The sequence below is a fragment of the Heteronotia binoei genome, chromosome 21 (genome assembly GCF_032191835.1).
Source record: "Heteronotia binoei isolate CCM8104 ecotype False Entrance Well chromosome 21, APGP_CSIRO_Hbin_v1, whole genome shotgun sequence".
NCBI lineage: Eukaryota > Metazoa > Chordata > Lepidosauria > Squamata > Gekkonidae > Heteronotia > Heteronotia binoei.
The window spans coordinates 190,905,789-190,923,427 of NC_083243.1; the positions used below are offsets into that span (position 1 = coordinate 190,905,789).

At 39.3% G+C, this 17,639-nt stretch overlaps 1 protein-coding gene across 1 annotated transcript in view; it reads right to left on the reverse strand.

Moving 5' to 3' along the window:
- The window catches only part of ADCY5 (adenylate cyclase 5), a 448,084-nt gene that overhangs the window by 184,126 nt on the left and 246,319 nt on the right, over positions 1-17,639 (reverse strand). Inside the window, exon 2 of the mRNA XM_060262724.1 lies at positions 13,081-13,230. Coding sequence (XP_060118707.1) covers positions 13,081-13,230 — 150 coding nt within the window. The remainder of the gene's footprint in view (positions 1-13,080; positions 13,231-17,639) is intronic.

Genomic DNA, 17,639 nt, shown 5'->3' on the forward strand with positions numbered 1-17,639 from the left:
GAGACTACACAGAGACAGGCAATGACAAATCACCTCTGCCTCTTGCTTTGAAAAACCTAAGGGGGTCACTGTAAGTTGGCTGGTACTTGACATCATTTTACATACACAGTAGCAGAGGCCTCCATGGGCAAAGCTGGAATGGAGCAGGTAAGAGCTTGGTGGAGCTGATAAAAGATGTGGTGAGGTGGTTGAAACTTGTGGCATCTCAAGTTTTGGAGGCACAAGCTTCCCCGTCTTCCATTATTTTTAGCATAGATGCAAAAGTATTCCTCCAAGTCACTCTCACGAGTCTACTGTTACTGGAATACTATAACCCTTTCCCTACAGTTCAATAATTCGTATATAGAACACTAGCGATTAAATTAAAATCGGGGCTAAGGAAAGGCAGGGTTCGGATGATAACGGCGAAACAGCACTGTAAAAGAAATTCTTGAGCAGTGCTCTGGTTATTAGAATTCTCCCAGTGTTTTAAATCATTATTTTCGAACTCCTACATTTCTGTCTTTCTGCACGTGGATGATAGTGATCTTTCAGGAAACAGACAATAAAAAGAAAGTTGAGATAAGAAGGAAACAGAAGATAAGAAGGAAGGTAAATATTCTCTCCATTTTTAGTATAAAGTACATTTAACTTTCAGAATTACTTGCTGTTTTGGGGTATCTAAGAGGTAGGTACTGCTTGGCAACCACTTTAAATGGTACCCACATTAACCCTCCAATTGTCTTTCAATGTCACTAATTAGGGGGGTGCTACATTTAACAATTCCTTAAAAACTCACATATGTGTTTGTAGGAAGCCAGAATGGAGAGGAGTACACTAGCGTATCAAAGTATGCCTACATACATGATTTTTCACATTTATGCTTTCTGTTCCAGAATACATTTTTACAGATGGCCTTTTGGACATCCCATTTGAAGCCCTTCACCAGTGTGGAACCAAACATAATAACATGATTGCAAAATAGAAGTGAGATTGGTTGGAAAGGTTAGTATCAGTAAGGGAATTGTGTTACCAACTTTAGATGAGGTTCTCCTAACATTAGTGGATTCTCGAAGAACCTGGAGGAGCACTTGGAACTAGCACTACAGATGAGGGGGGGAGGGGGGTCAGTGTTGTGTCTAGCAAGGTTTTCTCCCAGTTTAATCTGTCTTGAAGACTTCACCCTTTTTTGGATACGGCTGACCATACCAATGGAATCATGAAACTACAATTCAGAGGCAGACCAGGCAGCCAAAATGAACCTTGGAAAGGACCTCCACGACTCATTTGAAATAGGACCAGGGCCAGTCATGCTAGGCTATGGCTACCTACATCCCTCAGCTTGTCCTTGCTCAACTTGCTGCACTGGCAATCACTTCCAGACATCACAGTCAAGTGTGATAGCTGATGGGTCCTGTCAAGCAAGGATGAGCCAGCAGTGGCAGGCCCAGGAGGAGGGTGGCAAGACCCATGCTGCCTATCTCTACCTATCGCCAGCAGCATTTTCATTGGGTCTCTCACTTCCCAGGCAGAGGAGGGAGTGGTTTAAGAGAGGTAGACACCCAGAGCTATGGCCAATCAGTAGCTGCTTCAATGCCCTCTACATGGAGCTTTGCTGATTATAAACAAGCAGGGGACCAAAAAGGCATGCAGGGGAAACCTCATTTAACCCTCCCCCACTATTTGTTTTTGCCTTCCATGAAAGTCCCCTGTGATGAATTGTACTTTTAAAAGCTTAGAAATGCTGTGTCTGTGATGGATTAATTCTTCCCAGAGTCAGAAAGCCTTGAGTGACAGGCTGCTCCAAGGAATCTGATTGGTTAGCATCAGTTAAGCAGAGAAAGATTTCTGAACTGGATGCTGAAGAGATTTGATTTCAGCCATAGCTGAGAAGAGTCAAGTACTGACAGTGTCTAAATTCAGCCTTGACTGAGAGCAGTTTAACACAGATAACTGAGTGAAGGTTGGCAAGAGGAGTGGGTAGTTAGACAAAGACTCCCATTCAATCCAAAAGAGGATAGATCTTCTAGTGAGAGACAAAATTTCCCTACCCAGTAAAAACAGGAAGCTCTGAAGAGAAAGATTCCTGGTCTGCTGTAGTTAGAAACTGCCTTGTGAAACCCTAAGAGTCAGATAAAACTCAAGAAAAGTACTGGTGTGTTTAGAGAAGGGGTTTGGGTACTGGATAGAGCAGGGGTGTCAAACTCAACTGTTATGAGAGCCAAATCTGACATAAATGATATCATGTCAGGCTGGGAAATGTGTGTCATAAAAGGTAATGCTGGGTAGAAGAGATATAAACTTTATAAAGGACACAGAAAAACACAAGTAAGGGGTTTCTTAAAATTTAAAACAAAACATACCTAAAATATTAGCACTCTTGCAATATTTTGTGTATTTAATAGTCTCTGATAACTGACATCTTTTGCTCTAAAGTATTGCATCCAATACTGGAGACAATGTTTGTGCTGTAGTAATCTTTGTATAAAACAATTTTATTTGGTAACATATAGTAACAAATTATATTTCTTATCATTAATAACTTCTTTTATCTATCCCATATATTACTTTCTACCCACATCTCCCCCCCCCCCCGTTGCTTGACCCCAGCTGGTGTTATTTACTTAACATACTATTATTTAAAGGTACCCTTAACTAATAAAAACAAAAATTAATATTCTTTTTTTCTAAAACTTAATCATTATCAAAAATTGTCCAATGTCCTTTTATTTTCCACTCTTTTATTTTTCCACTCTTTATTTTTCCACTCTTTTTCTGAACATTTTCGACTCCATCTTAAAAACTTCTAAATCATAGTGCCTTAAAATTCTTGTTAATTTGTCCATTTCACTCCATGTCATAACTTTTACAATCCAATCCCATTTCTCTGGTATTTTTTCTTGCTTCCGCAACTGCGCATATAATGTCCTAGCAGCTGAAAGTGAGTACCAAATTATAGTTTTATCTTCTTTGGGAAATTTTTCCATTTGTAATCCCAACAGAAAAGTCTCTGCAACTTTCTTAAATTCATATCCCAAGATCTTAGAGATTTCTTGTTGAATCATCTGCCAATACTTTTTTGCTCTTTCACAAGTCCACCACATATGGTAGAAAGAACCTTATGTTTTTTATATTTCCAACATCTATCTGGCATCTTATTGTTCATCTTTGCCAATTTTTTAGCAGTCATATACCATCTATACATCATTTTGAAACACGTTGAAAGCTTCATAGAATTCTTCCACAAGTATTCCCAAGTTTCCATCTGTATTTCTTTATTTACATTAATTGCCCATTTAATCATTTGAGATTCCACTACTTTTGTTTAACAGCATTATCCATTCTTTTATCCACACTAAACAAACTGCTTCCTGATATAATTTTAAGTTCAGTAATTGAAATCCACCTGTCTCTTTTGCATCTGTCAGAATTTTCATTTTAATCCTTGGTTTCTTCCCAGCCCACACAAATTCTGAAATTTTTCTTCGCCATTTATCAAATTGTTTACTATCTTTCACAATAGGAATAGTTTGAAACAAATACATTATTCTTGGTAGAATATTCATTTTAACTGCAGCTATTCTACCCAGCAATGACAAATTAAGTTTATTCCATTTGAACATATCTTCATCCATTTTATGCCATAGCTTCTCATAGTTATTTTTAAACAAATCAATATTCTTCATTGTTATCGCCACACCCAAATATTTTACCTTGGAGGTAACTTCACAGCCCATCAGTCTCTGCAAGGTCTGTTGCTTGTTTGTTTGCATATTTTTACATAAAAAATTTGATTTTTCTTTGTTAATACAAAGTCCCGCTAACTCCCCATATTCTTTTATTTTGGCTAACAACAAAGGTGTGACTTGTATGGGATTTTCACTTATAAACATTATATCAAATGCTCTGTATGTAAATAAATCCTTTTATTTTTAATCCTTCTATTTCTTTATCTTCTTGAATCTGCATCAGTAATATTTCAAGAGTCATTATAAACAACAATGGGGAAAGTGGACAGCCTTGTCTTGTACCTTTGCTAATTATCATATCTTCTGCGAGATCTGCGTTTATACATAGCCTTGCATGTTGTTCAGTATATATTGCTTTTATCATTCTTATAAAGCTTTCTCCTAGCTCCATTTTCTCCATTACTGCAAACATAAAGTCCCAGTTTAAATTGTCAAATGCTTTCTCTGCATCCGCAAAGAATAATGCTACTTCCTTTTCTGGATGTCTTTCATAATATTCTACAATATTTGCAACAGTTCTAATATTGTCTCTTATTTGCCTTTTGGGAAGAAACCCCGCTTGATCTTCCTTTGTAAATTTATCAAATGTTGTTTAAGCCGTTCTGCCAAGATTCTTGTATATATTTTATAATCATTATTTAATAGCGAAATTGGTTTGTAATTTTTTACATTCGTGACATCTCTATCTTTCTTCGGAATCAACGAAATAACAGCTTCCTTCCATGTGTTTGGTATTTTCCCTTTTATTCTTATCATGTTCATCAACTTCTGCAATTTCAGTATTAACTCATCTTTAAAGGTTTTAAAATATTTAGCTGTATATCCATCCGGCCCAGGTGCCTTTCCATTTTTCATTGCATTAATTGCTGCTTCAATTTCTAAAAACTTTTCGCATATTTTCTATTAAGGGTTCTATTTTTATCTTTTGTAAATACTCACCCATCTTTTCTTTCTTTATTTTAACATCTTTAAACAACTTGGCATAATACTTAAAAAATTCTCTTTTTATTCCCTCTTGGCTAACCACCTCTCTTTCATCTACCACAATTTTATTAATAATTTTATTTTCTCTCTTTTTCTTCAGTTGCCAAGCCAAATATTTTCCAGGTTTATTTGCTCCCTCAAAAAATTTCTGCTGCAATCTTTTCAAATTCCATTCCAATTCTTTATTTAACAAATGTCTCATTTGCATTTGTAGTATTGTAATTTCCCTTATAATTTTCTTTTCCCCTGGCCTTTTTCTCAACTCCCCTTCTTTTTTCTTTATTTCATTTTGAATGTCCAACAACTGTTTTTCTTTTGCTCTCTTATCTTTATTATTCAAAGTAATCAATATTCCTCTCATTACTGCTTTATAGGCATCCCAGACTGTCTGAAATTCTATATCCTCTTTGTCATTCATTTGAAAGTTTTAGTTTCATTTTCTAGGTATGTCACTATTTCTTTATTCTGTAGTAAATCTTCATTCAATCTCCATCTTCTCAACTTCTTAGACAATTTTGTAATCCACATTATTGGGTTATGGTCAGCCCCAATTTTAGGTAAAATCTCTATTTTCCTTATTATAAGACCTAAATCTTTAGTGCCCCACAACATGTCAATTCTAGAAAAAGTTTTATGTCTTGCTGAAAAAAAGGTGTAGTCCCGCACTTCAGGATTAAATTTCCTCCATATATATCCTCCAAATTTTCTTGTTTAACCAATTAAAAAAGAGACTTCGGCAATTTTCCTTCTTTATTATTATTTTTCCCCCCAGACCTATCCAGAGTATTCTTAATTGTTCCATTAAAGTCCCCCATTATCAAAACTTGGTCATAGGTCAGTTCATCAAATTGTTGTATAATGTCTTTTTAAATAGCATCCTTTGCACCATTAGGTGCATATAGTCCCAATAGCAACTTTTTTTTTGCATTTAATATTATTTCTACTGCTACAAATCTTCCATCTTTATCTTTAAATACTAATTTTGACTCCAATTCTTGTTTAATATTAAAAAAATCACACCCCTTTTCTTCTGTTCAGCCAATGAATAAAATTCTAGTCCCAAATGTTTATTCCATAAAATTTGTAATCCTTTTGTTTAATATGTACTTTTTATAAACAAACTATATTACAATTTTGCTTTTTAATCCAATGAAACGTTGCCCTTCTTTTTTGTGGTGAATTTAGTCCATTTACATTCCAAGACAATAATTTTTAATCCATCATGGTGCAAATTCTTTATGTTCTTCATAAAATCTACACAGTTCCTGTGCATTTGTAATTGTGATTCTTTTCCCCTGAAGTTCAAAGCTTAAACCTTCTGGTATTATCCATCTAAACCTCATTTCCTTGTCCTGTAATGTTTCTGTCAGTTTCTTATATGTTCTTCTCTCATTTATCACTTGCCTTGGCAACTCCTTCATAATTCTTACTCTGCTGCCTCCCACTATCAATGTCTTTTCAAAGTTTTTGTTCATGATCTTCCCCACCATTTCTTTTGTTATATATCTTATGACAACATCTCTTGGTAAATTATTTTTTTTTCATAGAGTGAGTTCACTCTATACATATAATCATACATATTTTTAGTCTCTTCAGGATCTTCCTCTAAAAATTCTGCAATTATTTTTATTATATATTCTTTCAAGTCACCATTTTCCTTTTCAGGTACTCCTTTCAGACGTATCTGAGTCTCCATCAATTTGCAGTCATGGATTGTCACTTTTTCTTGCATTTTCAACAAGGTGGAGTCATGTACTTTCATTCTCCCTTCTACCTCCTGCACTTTCTTGGATGTTTCGTCTGTCTCCTTTCTGAGATCTTCCATATCTTTTTTAATCTCTTCTATAATTTCTTTTTTAGATGCAGTTATCATCTCTTTCATGTCTTTCATCATTCTGGCCTCCATTGCCTCTAATTGACCCTGCATTTTTTCCAATGAAGCAGCCCTTGTATGGGTTTGCTTGTGTTCTGACATTTAAAAACACCGAAAATTTTGATCTCACCAATTTCAAATTTGACTATCAAGTTCAAAAGATTAGAGCTTGCTTTTTATAACAAGCCTAATTTCGCCGTCCTCAGAGCTTCCCAGACCGAGATATTAATTTTTAAAGTTTTTAAATCCTTCAAAACAGCAGTCGCGACTTTTTGCTTCACTCTAATTTTTTTTCTTTTTTCTTTTAAAGGCTTCTAAAGTCCATTATAAACAATATGTCCAATAGTATTTATCTTCTTATCACCACCTCAATAATTTCCAACAATTTTTAATGTTCTGAACACTTTAAAAATATTATTTTAATTTTAACCTCCTTGCAATGGCCGCCGATGTTTCTCTATGGTATTATAGTCCTAAAGTAGGCTTTTCATCTGTTACTTCCTGCTTTACTTGCCACCAAATCTCATTTTCGCTGGTAAAGAGATCTCACGATACTTGACGTACTTCCTATGTTGATTGTATATGCTGCAGGTCTGTGACAATGGTGCTCTTTTTTCAAAACCGCAAGTAGACCAAACAATAAATTCCTTCCCACTTTTTAGCATTGTCTTTTAAATTTACAAAGTCCATATTTCACCTCTTCCTCCCTTCTTCTTCCAAGCTTTCTAGATTTCCATTTCCCACCTTCTGAGTTTATTCTGTTTAACTGTAAATAGTCCCGGAATGAAAGATAGTAATCTGTACCTTTTCTGACAATTATCCAGATCCACACCGGTCTTGTGTAGCTTTAGATGTTTAGCAATGTCCAAGAAGGTTAGGATTCTGTCGAGCTTATGTCAAATAAATGACTCTGAGAACTTCTGCAGATGATGAAAATGCAACTCTTCTCCGGAGACCCCTCAAAGGAGCCCCCCCCGGGACTCCCTTTTAGCCAAGGTAAATCTTCTCAACGTTTTCTGCACATATCTTGGACTAATCTCTAACTGAGAAAAGTAGGCAGTAGGCATTAATTTGCCTTCCACTACACCAAACAGAAGTTCCAGCCTGCTCCCGTTATGAGAAGCAGTTCAGCTCGGCATTTTCCTCCCCCGGAATTCTGTGCTGTAGCAATCTTGAGTATGCTGTTCAGGTGTTGTTCAGGTGTGTATCTGTTAATTGCAAACCTATATTTAATGTATTGACATTCATTACAGAAATCTCTTGGTGAATGCTTTGAGCCTGTCCCAGAGGAAAACATGAAATGACTGGGAATTGTGAGCTTTTGTACATGTTGTTTCATGTGCTGGTCAAGAACATGTGAAGGCGCCATGTTACAGACTGAGGCCTAAGTGTTTGTCTACAAAACTATAATCTTCCCCAGAGAAATAACTACAACCACTACACAACCATGAGGTTTTTGTAATGAATGCCAATAAAACAAAATCAAGAGCTAGTTTGGTGTAGTGGTTAAGTGTGGGGATTCTAATCTGGGATAACTGGGCTTGATTCCCCACTCACTAGAATATTTATTGTATATAGCCAAAGGCCATCACAAAAGATTAAGAACATGATAGTATGCATAGCAATTTCCTTTATTGGCATTATAAAAGTTTTAGTGTAGATAAGAGTAGGATAAAAGGAAATGCAGAGATATATAAAAACATATTCCATATTTCAATTCCATTCTTAAAAAGTTATGAATTAAATCATTATAAAATAGCTTAGTTTATCATAGTACTACGGAAAAGTAGAGCTGCTTGAAGGAACTTTGCCACAGTTTCAATAACATAATTTGCAGTAGAACAAGGTAGGAGTCAAGTTGCACCTTTAAGACCAACAAAGTTTTATTCAGAACGTAAGCTTTCGTGTGCTCTAAGCACGCTTCATCAGACGAGGAATCGGGCACAATCAGCAGAGCTACATATAGCTGGTAGGCAGTGGTTTAGAATGCAAAATGGTACAAATTTAAGAGCCAATGACAGAATAGTGAAATTAACAAATTGAGCAAACCTTCGATCAATTTGTTTTTTTTTTTCTAATGGCAAATGAGAATGATGTTTACACATGTTAAAAAGTAAACGAGATGGACAAGAACATCACTATCCAATGTATTTTTCTTTTAGCTGTACTGACATACTCAAATAGGGATATGGGCTGTTTATCTCATTAACGCGTCTTCCACTATATTTTAATACATTTTTCTTACAATGGCAAACTATATGTATGTTACATGTTAAAAGGTAAATCAGTTAGATGGGAAAAACTTCTGAGAAAGAAATGTCCTCATTTTGGCCCAGGCTTATGACAATAGAGTGATTAACAGACATTCTCACATTTTAACGTGTTACTGTTTTATTGGTTTCTCGTGCTAATGCTACCCAGATCAAAGGTTTGCTCAATTTTGCTTCAGACCAAAATGGCTACCCACTTGGATCTATAATCTGCAGTGTTATTTAGCAGAGAAAACAATTTGTGTGAATCAGGTAAATTTAAAATACTAACAAGAATTGGTGATAAAATGCTATGCCATTCATTGGTGTAGTAACAGCATTCTAATAGCATGTGGGATACTGTCTCGATGGCACCATTCACACAGGGACATAATCTATTAAGAAAATGCATGCCATTTACTCTTCCTGTTAGGATCGCTGAGGGGAGGACATTAAGCCTAGCAAGTGAAAAGGTTCTACACAGTGTTGAATTCTGAAGTTGGAAAAGATAACTGGGAGGATGACCCACAATAGGTAATATCCCATGGCTGAGGGGAGAGCAAGTCTTATTGGCTACACTGTACAATTCCACATGGTAGTAAAAATGGTCAAACAAAACTAAAAAGAACATTTAAAATGTTTGTTATAAGATAAAAGCAGATGAATATTAATATACAGAAATAGAACACAATTAGACTCAGCCGTAGTAGACCTAACTAGTTATAAATATTGGTATACAATACGTTTGTAAACATCTAAAATAGATCTGGTGAGTCATAAAAAGGAATTATTTACTGAGGCAGGATTCCCCCACTCCTCCACCTGCACCTGATAGTATTACTTTGGGTCAGTTGTAACTCTCTCAGAGCAATTCCTCTCAACAGCAGTTCTTGGAGAGCTCTCTTAGCCCCACCTACCGCACAGGTCTGTTGTGGGGAGGGGAAGGGAAAGGAGATTATAAGTCGCTCTGAGACTCCAAGTGAAGGGGGGGGTATAATTCCAATCTCTTCTCTTCTTCTATGTGGCAGTGCAAGAATAGAGAGACAGCCATATATAGTGGTCAGCATCAGCCTACAATCTGAAAAGCATAAATTCAAAATCCCCAGTCTGCAAAGGAAATGTGCTGGATGAACTTGGTCTGGACACACACTCTCAGCCTAATCCACCTCACTGGCTTGTTGTTATTCCTCATCTAATTTGCAATGCTCTCCTACCAAGAAAGACTGGATCATGAAGGCATGAATACAGTGAAAAAAGAGGAGGGGAACACAGTTGCACCCAGAAGAGCTCTGGCACAACAGCCCAATAAAACTCTCTCTCTCTCTCTCTCTCTCTGTAGCAAGGCAAAAAGCTCACACCTTGAATAAAAAGTTGTTGGTCTTAAAGGTGCTTTCTTTGCATCTCTCCCATGTGATTGAGTGAACTGGGCAAAAGAAGCTCTTGCTCTTTCCCTCCCTACCCCTCTTCCTTCCCAGGGGATGAGGAGGGGGAGGAGTCTCAGCCAATGGAGGGCTAAAAGGCTTGGCTCAGTAGCTCTGCTGTGAAATTGAGAGAGCCTGGCAAAGCAAGCTGTGATGAAGAAAGCAAGAGAGAGGGAAAAGGAAGCAGATGACAGTGAGTTGCTTTGGGGCTGTATACAAGCCCTGTGGGGGATGGATACAGCCTGTGGGCTGCACGTTTGACACCCCTGGGTAGAGTGCCCCACCCTTTTGCAAATGGAAAGATTCAGTGAATTCTCAAAGAAAGTGTACTGGAATGTTTGGAAACACTGGAACAAAAGCCTACCATCTTAAAGATCCTGAATCACGGTGAAAAGCTTATGAAGCTCTTAATAGCCTGAAACATATGAACTGAAGTCTGTACATATACTTATCTACATCAAAGTTCTATATTGAGTTACCTCAGAAATTTTACCCCTGATTTCACCTGACCTTTCCCCTCTGTGTTGAATAAAATACCTTGTTAATTTGGAATTTCAAAACATTTCGAGTGGCATTTAAGTTAATTTAAAAGGGGCTCTTGACTCCGTCAGTTTCCTGGTCTGAGCCAACAGTTAAAATATCATACTCTGACAGGGTGGCACAGTCAGAGTTCTTCAGAAAAGAAGAAAATAGATACCTATGGTGGCTCAGTCAGAAAGGGGGGAAAATGGAGGAAAAATCTTGCCTCTGAGGGAGGGAAGTGGACAGGGGTGTCATACCTCCCATAGTCTCTCTCCTTTCCCTGTCTCCTTCTCTCCTTCCCATTCATCAGCCAACCTACCTTTATCTTCCCCACATCTTCAACTGCCTTCCTTCCCCTGGCAGCCTCCTGCAGGAAGAAACTGTGCTGTGCTCGCTGCTTGGCTGGACCCACATGCATGATGGGAAACCTGCAAGGATTTGAGGAAGGCACCTCATTTCCCCTATATGCTCCCTTTTGACACTATTTTCTCTTTCTCTTCTCCTGGCAACCCCCATATCCTCACTTTCCCTTGCATCCTCCTCTCCTTCTAACCCACTCACTAGCCTGCCATATATCTGCCTCCTATCTAGGGTTGCCAATCTCCAAGTGGGGCCTGGAGATTTCCCAGAATTACAACTGGTTTTGAGATAAATTTCCCTGGAGACAATGTCAGAGGGTAAACTTTATGGTAATATATGCCACTGAAGTCCCTCCCCCAAACCCAGAACTCTGCCCTCCCCAGCTTCCACACCCAAACCTCTAGAAATTTCCAAAGCTACAGTAGACAACTCTACTCCAACCTTCAGGTATATTTATTTCATTTATACTTAATTTGCATCTGTATTTATATAGGTATTTATTTCATTTATACTCTCCACAATGGGGACTCAAAGCCGTTTGTACCATTCTCTTCCACTTTGGGTGCATTCACACACTAAGTAATGTCTTTTGCAAATGAATTTTTTGCTGTTCTTACACAGCAAAAATCCAGTTGCAAAATGCATTATTCAGTGTATCTTCACAAAAATCCTGTGCGATAGGTTAGGTTCAGAGTGCATGACTGGTCCAAGGTCACCCAGAAAGCTTCCAAGGAGGAGTGGGGATCTGAGCCTCGGTATCAAAGATCCTAGTCTGAAACACTTACTACAACCACACTGGCTTCTGTGACACAGCTGCTATTGAGCAGCAGCCAGCAGACAGGCTTGGGTAAGTCATGCAAATCAGGTGGTAGCAAGTTGCCTGTTTATTGTTATTAGACCTGGCCATAATCAGTCCTCCTTCAAAGGCCAAAACAGTCATATAAAGGGCCCTGCCCAGTCTCCCTGCCTTTTACTGACAGAAACAAAAGCCCAGACTCTGGCAACACTGCTTTGGCTGCCTAGCAATAGCCATTGAAGTCACAGACAGCGCTAATAGTTTTAAAATTGATAAGTAAATTATGGTTGTATATGTTTTATTGAATTGATTGTTTTTATGATGTTGTAAGCCGCCCTGAGTCCGCTTGCGGAGAGGGCGGGATATAAATGTAAAGTAATAAATCAATAATAAATAAATAAAGCTATGGGTGCTTCTTCTATTATTTTGGGGTGGGTTGACCCCTCCCCCCAAATTATTTTTTAAGATTTCAGATTGTTCTGCAAAACGTGGGCTTTTCTCAGCTTTGCAGAAAGATATGTTTTGTCTGTCCATGGCTCCAGTCTCCAGATTTAAGTATCCACAATTGGGGCCTCACTAAGAATTTGATATATTGATAATAGGCTGCAGATATAGGGTTGAGACATGCGCCTCTGTAATGTGAGAATAACGAGCTTCTGACACTCGCATCCGGAAGAGTTATTTCAACTTGTTTTGCAAGTTGCATGTGCCAAAATCAAGAACCTCTCGATGTCCGCTGGTTCTTGTTGCATGCCATCCACACTTTGTCATGCTGGCAGAGTGATTCCACCTAACCAAGCAACCTCCTTCTTTCCCCTGATTTAGTAGGACTATTAAAGCTTTCAGATAGGGCTTGAGCATTGCCTGGGCAATAATCAGCCCTGAACGGTAATCAGCTCTGGGTGAAATACTAACAAAGAAAGACTAACAATCAGCCCTATTGTATCCCTTTGAACGACAGAATACTTCAGTGGCAATCTTGAGAATCTCTAGTGACTCCTATACTGGCAATTCAGTGCCCGATCATACGAATGTTTCATCTTGCCACGCTGAAAGCTAAGAATAACACATCCACAATTTTCAAGCAAAAACAAATTACAATAATATCTTTGCACGCATCGTCATCGTCATCTTCATCTTGTTTTACCTGTTGCTGGTTTTCTCTCTGAGAATGTAGCCGAGCTTGGATGCACTCCCTGGTCTCCTGAAATGCCTGTCTTTGGGACACTTCAGCCGGATAGTGTGTACATACTCCTACAATGTTTGTGCAAGTGAAGATGAGGATGTTGGATACCAGCTGCAATTGGTGTGAGGAGAGGGAGAGAAAAGCAAAAATTGTTACAGGTCAGAAACTAGAATAAGAATAATGTACAATCTAATGTGCTATCCACTGAGCTGTATACAGTTCTCGTACTTCTCCAACCCACTTGAATACCATAATAATGTATCATACTACTGTATCGTGTCCTCCTACTGTCTGGAGAATACCATCTCAAAGTACAATACAATTCATGCTTCTTATGTGATTTTAAAAATTCCCCATATCATGAAACATTGTAACTTCTCTTCATTTCCATGTTCACAGCAAACCATAGTTAATTGTTATGTGTGAATAACAAGCAATTATTTACTGATGATCCCCAAACCCAGGAACAAATTACGGTTTGGAGGCAAGAGAACAAATTATGAATTGCTGTGAAAGTTGAATTCATTCTTGAACTGAACATGAAGAGAGGGCATGAACCCAAGGATCCCCACCCCACCCCGGTTTGTTCCCTTAGTTACGCAAGCCATGATTTGTCATTAATTACCTGTGGACTAAGTCATGGCAATAACCACTAGTCTTTCTGTTCTGCAAAATTCTAAACAAGCTGCCAGGAGCCAAAAAGTAAAAGCACCTAAGTCCATCAAGAGATATAAGACTACAACTATTAATATTTTCCTAGCATGACCAAATGTGATCCACTGGAGAAGGAAATGGCGACCCATTCCAGTATCCTTGCCAAGAAAACACATGGACAGGAACAAAAGGCTAAAAGATACAGCGCTGGAAGATGAGCCCCTCGGGTCGGAAGGTGCCCAATATGCTATTGGGGAAGAGTGGAGGGCACGTACAAGTAACCACAGAAAGAGTGAAGCGGCTGAGTCAAAGTCAAAAGGATAATAATAATAATAATAATAATAATAATAATAATAATAATAATAATAATTTATTTATATCCCGCCCTCCCCGCCGAAGCAGGCTCAGGGCGGCTAACAGGACATGGTGTGTACCATGATTATTATACAAGTCAATTATAAAATACAGTTAATAAATACATTTAAAAAACAGTACATAAATGTTTTAAAAACTACAATAAATTAAAGGTGCTACATTCAGTAAGGTATATTCAGATGGCTAGATGTCGCTTTCAGGGTTCCTTATAGGCTTGTTGAAAGAGGGTGGTTTTGCAAGCCCTGCGGAACTGGTTAAAGTCCCGCAGGGCTCGCACTTCCTCCGGTAGCTGATTCCACCAGTGGGGGGCCATTATTGAGAAGGCCTGCTCCCTCGTTACTTCCAGTTTGGCCTCCTTTGGTCCACGGATCTTTAGAAGACTTTGGGAGCTGGATCTCAGTGCTCTCTGGGGAACATGTGGGGAGAGGCGGTCCCTAAGGTAGGCAGGTCCTCAGCCATATAGGGCTTTAAAGGTAATAACCAGCACCTTGTAGCGAACTCAGAATATAATTGGGAGCCACTGCAGTTCCTTCAGCCCAGGCCGCACGTGTTCCCACCGAGGTAGTCCCACTAGCAGCCTGGCCGCCGCATTCTGCACTAGCTGCAGCTTCCGAGTTCAGCACAGGGGCAGCCCCATGTAGAGGGCATTACAGTAGTCTAATCTCGAGGTGACCATTGCATGGATCACTGTTGCTAGGTCGCTACGTTCTAGGAAGGGGGCCAACTGCCTCACCCTTCTAAGATGAAAGAAGGCGGATTTAGCAGTGGCTGCTATCTGTGCCTCCATTGTCAGGGAGGGCTCCAGTAGCACTCCCAGGCTCTTAACCCTGCGCACTGGTATCAGTGACGCACCGTCAAAGGATGCTCATCTGTGGATGGTAAAAGGAAAGTCCGATGCCGCAAAGAACAATACTGTGTTGGAACGTGGAATGTAAGATCTATGAATCAAGGTAAGCTGGATGTGGTCAAACATGAGATGGCAAGACTGAGCATCAACATCTTGGGAATAAATGAACTAAAATGGACGGGAATGGGTGAATTTAATTCAGAGGATCACTACATCTATTAATACGGGCAAGAGTACCGTAGAAGAAATGGTGTGGCCTTTATAGCTAACAAGAGAGTGAGGAAGGCAGTAATAGGATACAATCTCAAAAATGGCATAATGATCTCAGTCCAAGGCAAACCATTCAATATCACAATAATTCAAGTCTATGCTCCAACCACTGATGCAGAAGAGGCTAAAGTGGACAAGTTCTATGAAGATCTACAACACCTTCTAGAACTAACACCAAAAAAAGATGTCCTCCTCATCATAGGGGACTGGAATGCCAAAGTAGGAAGTCAAAAGGTAACCGGAACAACAGACAAGTTTGGTTTTGGAGAACAAAATGAAGCTGGGAAAGGCTTAAAGAGTTTTGTCAAGCGAACAAGCTGGTCATAGCAAACACCTCTTCCAACAACCTAAAAGGTGATTCTACACATGGACATCACCTGATGGGCAACACAGAAATCACATTAATTATATACTCTGCAATCAAAGATGTAGAAACTCCTTGCAGTCAGCAAAAACAAGACCTGGAGCTGACTGTGGCTCAGATCATGAGCTACTCATTGCAAAATTCAGGCTTAAACTGAGGGAAACTGGGGAAACCATTAGGTTCTTCAGGTGTGACCTTGATCACATCCCTTATGAATATACAGTGGAAATGAAGAATAGGTTTAAGGAACTACAGCTGATAGAGTGCCTGAAGAACTATGGACGGAGGTTCGTGACATGGTACAGAAGGCAGCAATCAGCACCATCCCAAAGAAAAAGAAATGCAAGAAAGCAAAGTGGCTGTCTGATGAGGCTTTACAGTTAGCTGAGGAAAAAAGGAAAGTGAAAGGCAAAGGTGAAAAGGAAAGATTCACCCAACTGAATGCAGATTTCCAGAGAACAGCAAGGAGAGATAAGGAGACCTTTCTGAAGGAACAATGCAAAGCAATAGAGGAAAATAACAGAATGGGAAGGAAGAGAGATCTCTTCAAGAAAATTGGAGAAATCAAGGGAACATTTCGTGCAAAGATGGCCATGATAAAGGACAAAAATGGTAGGGACCTAACAGAGGCAGAAGAGATTAGGAGGAGCTGGCAAGAATACACATAAGAATTATACAAGAAGGATCTCAATGTCCTTGACAACCATGACAGTGAAATCGCTGACCTTGAGCCAGACATCCTGGAGTGTGAAGTCAAACGGGCCTTAGAAAGCACTACTAACAACAAAGCGAGTGGAGATGATGGTATCCCAGTTGAGCTATTCAAAGTCCTAAAAGACGATGCTGTTAAAGTGATGCACACATTATGTCAGCAAATTTGAAAAATGCAACAGCGGGCACAGGATTGGAAAAGGTCAGTTTATACTCTGATCCCAAAGAAGGGTAATGCCAAGTAATGTTCAAACTGTCGCACCATTGCGCTCATTTCACATGCCAGCAAGATCATGTTAAAGATCCTGCAAACTATGCTTCAGCAGTATGTGGACTGGGAACTACCAGAAGTACAAGCTGGGTGTCAAGATTCCTTGTCCTGGTTCTTTTTATTTCTGTACACTGCATTGTATGCTTTGCTTTGTCTATTGTGAAAACGAAAGCTTTGTGCCCCTTGAGAAAAAGCCTGGTCTTCAAGGTCGCTGTTATCTCATGGTGTGTTTTTGAAACAGCTTGTAGTATGAGAATGCTCAGCTCTGTAACAATTTATGTTTGAACTAATCTCGTTCCTAATCCAAAAGGCACGCATGTAATGGATATATTAAAAGTATATAACTAACCCACCTGTGACTTTATCTCAGTTTTGACACTGGGTTTACCAGTGTCATCATTTATCTAACAACAAACACTAATCCTGTTTACATGGAGAGCTGTTATTACTGAAGATAGTCCCACAGCTGACATGGTGTTGAAACTGCACATTGAACGTTCATTGAATTTAGGACTAACCCTGCTATGGGAGGGGGAGCACCAGATAACAGCAACGTTTCTGAATCCCCAACTAAAGAAACTCCTAAGAAGCAATTGGGCCGGGAATTATTCCCAAAGCACCTAGGCATGTTTTGGAGAAACGTCAAACACTAGGGAGAGGCTCCTCAACCAACACCAAATATCTGTTTATCACACACACACACACACACACACCAGGCGTGGAACCCCCACAAATCCACAGACATCGTGGAAGTCAATCAAGTCCGCAGGATGGCTATCCTAGGATGTCAGGTCAAAGAGAAGGAGGATAAGCAGGGATTGGGGGATGAGGAAGAACAGGGCAACGAGGAACTGGAGAACCCTTCGGGGGAGAGAAACCTGGTGGAGGTGGCAGAGGTGAGGAAGATGACCCACTCCAAACTCTCAGGTTCAAACAAAGCCAGCCAAGTGGACTACTTGGGCTCCAAACTCAAAAGCCCTGTGGCCAGCTGGTATGTGATCCTCTACAAATCCTGAGCCCCCGAGTTG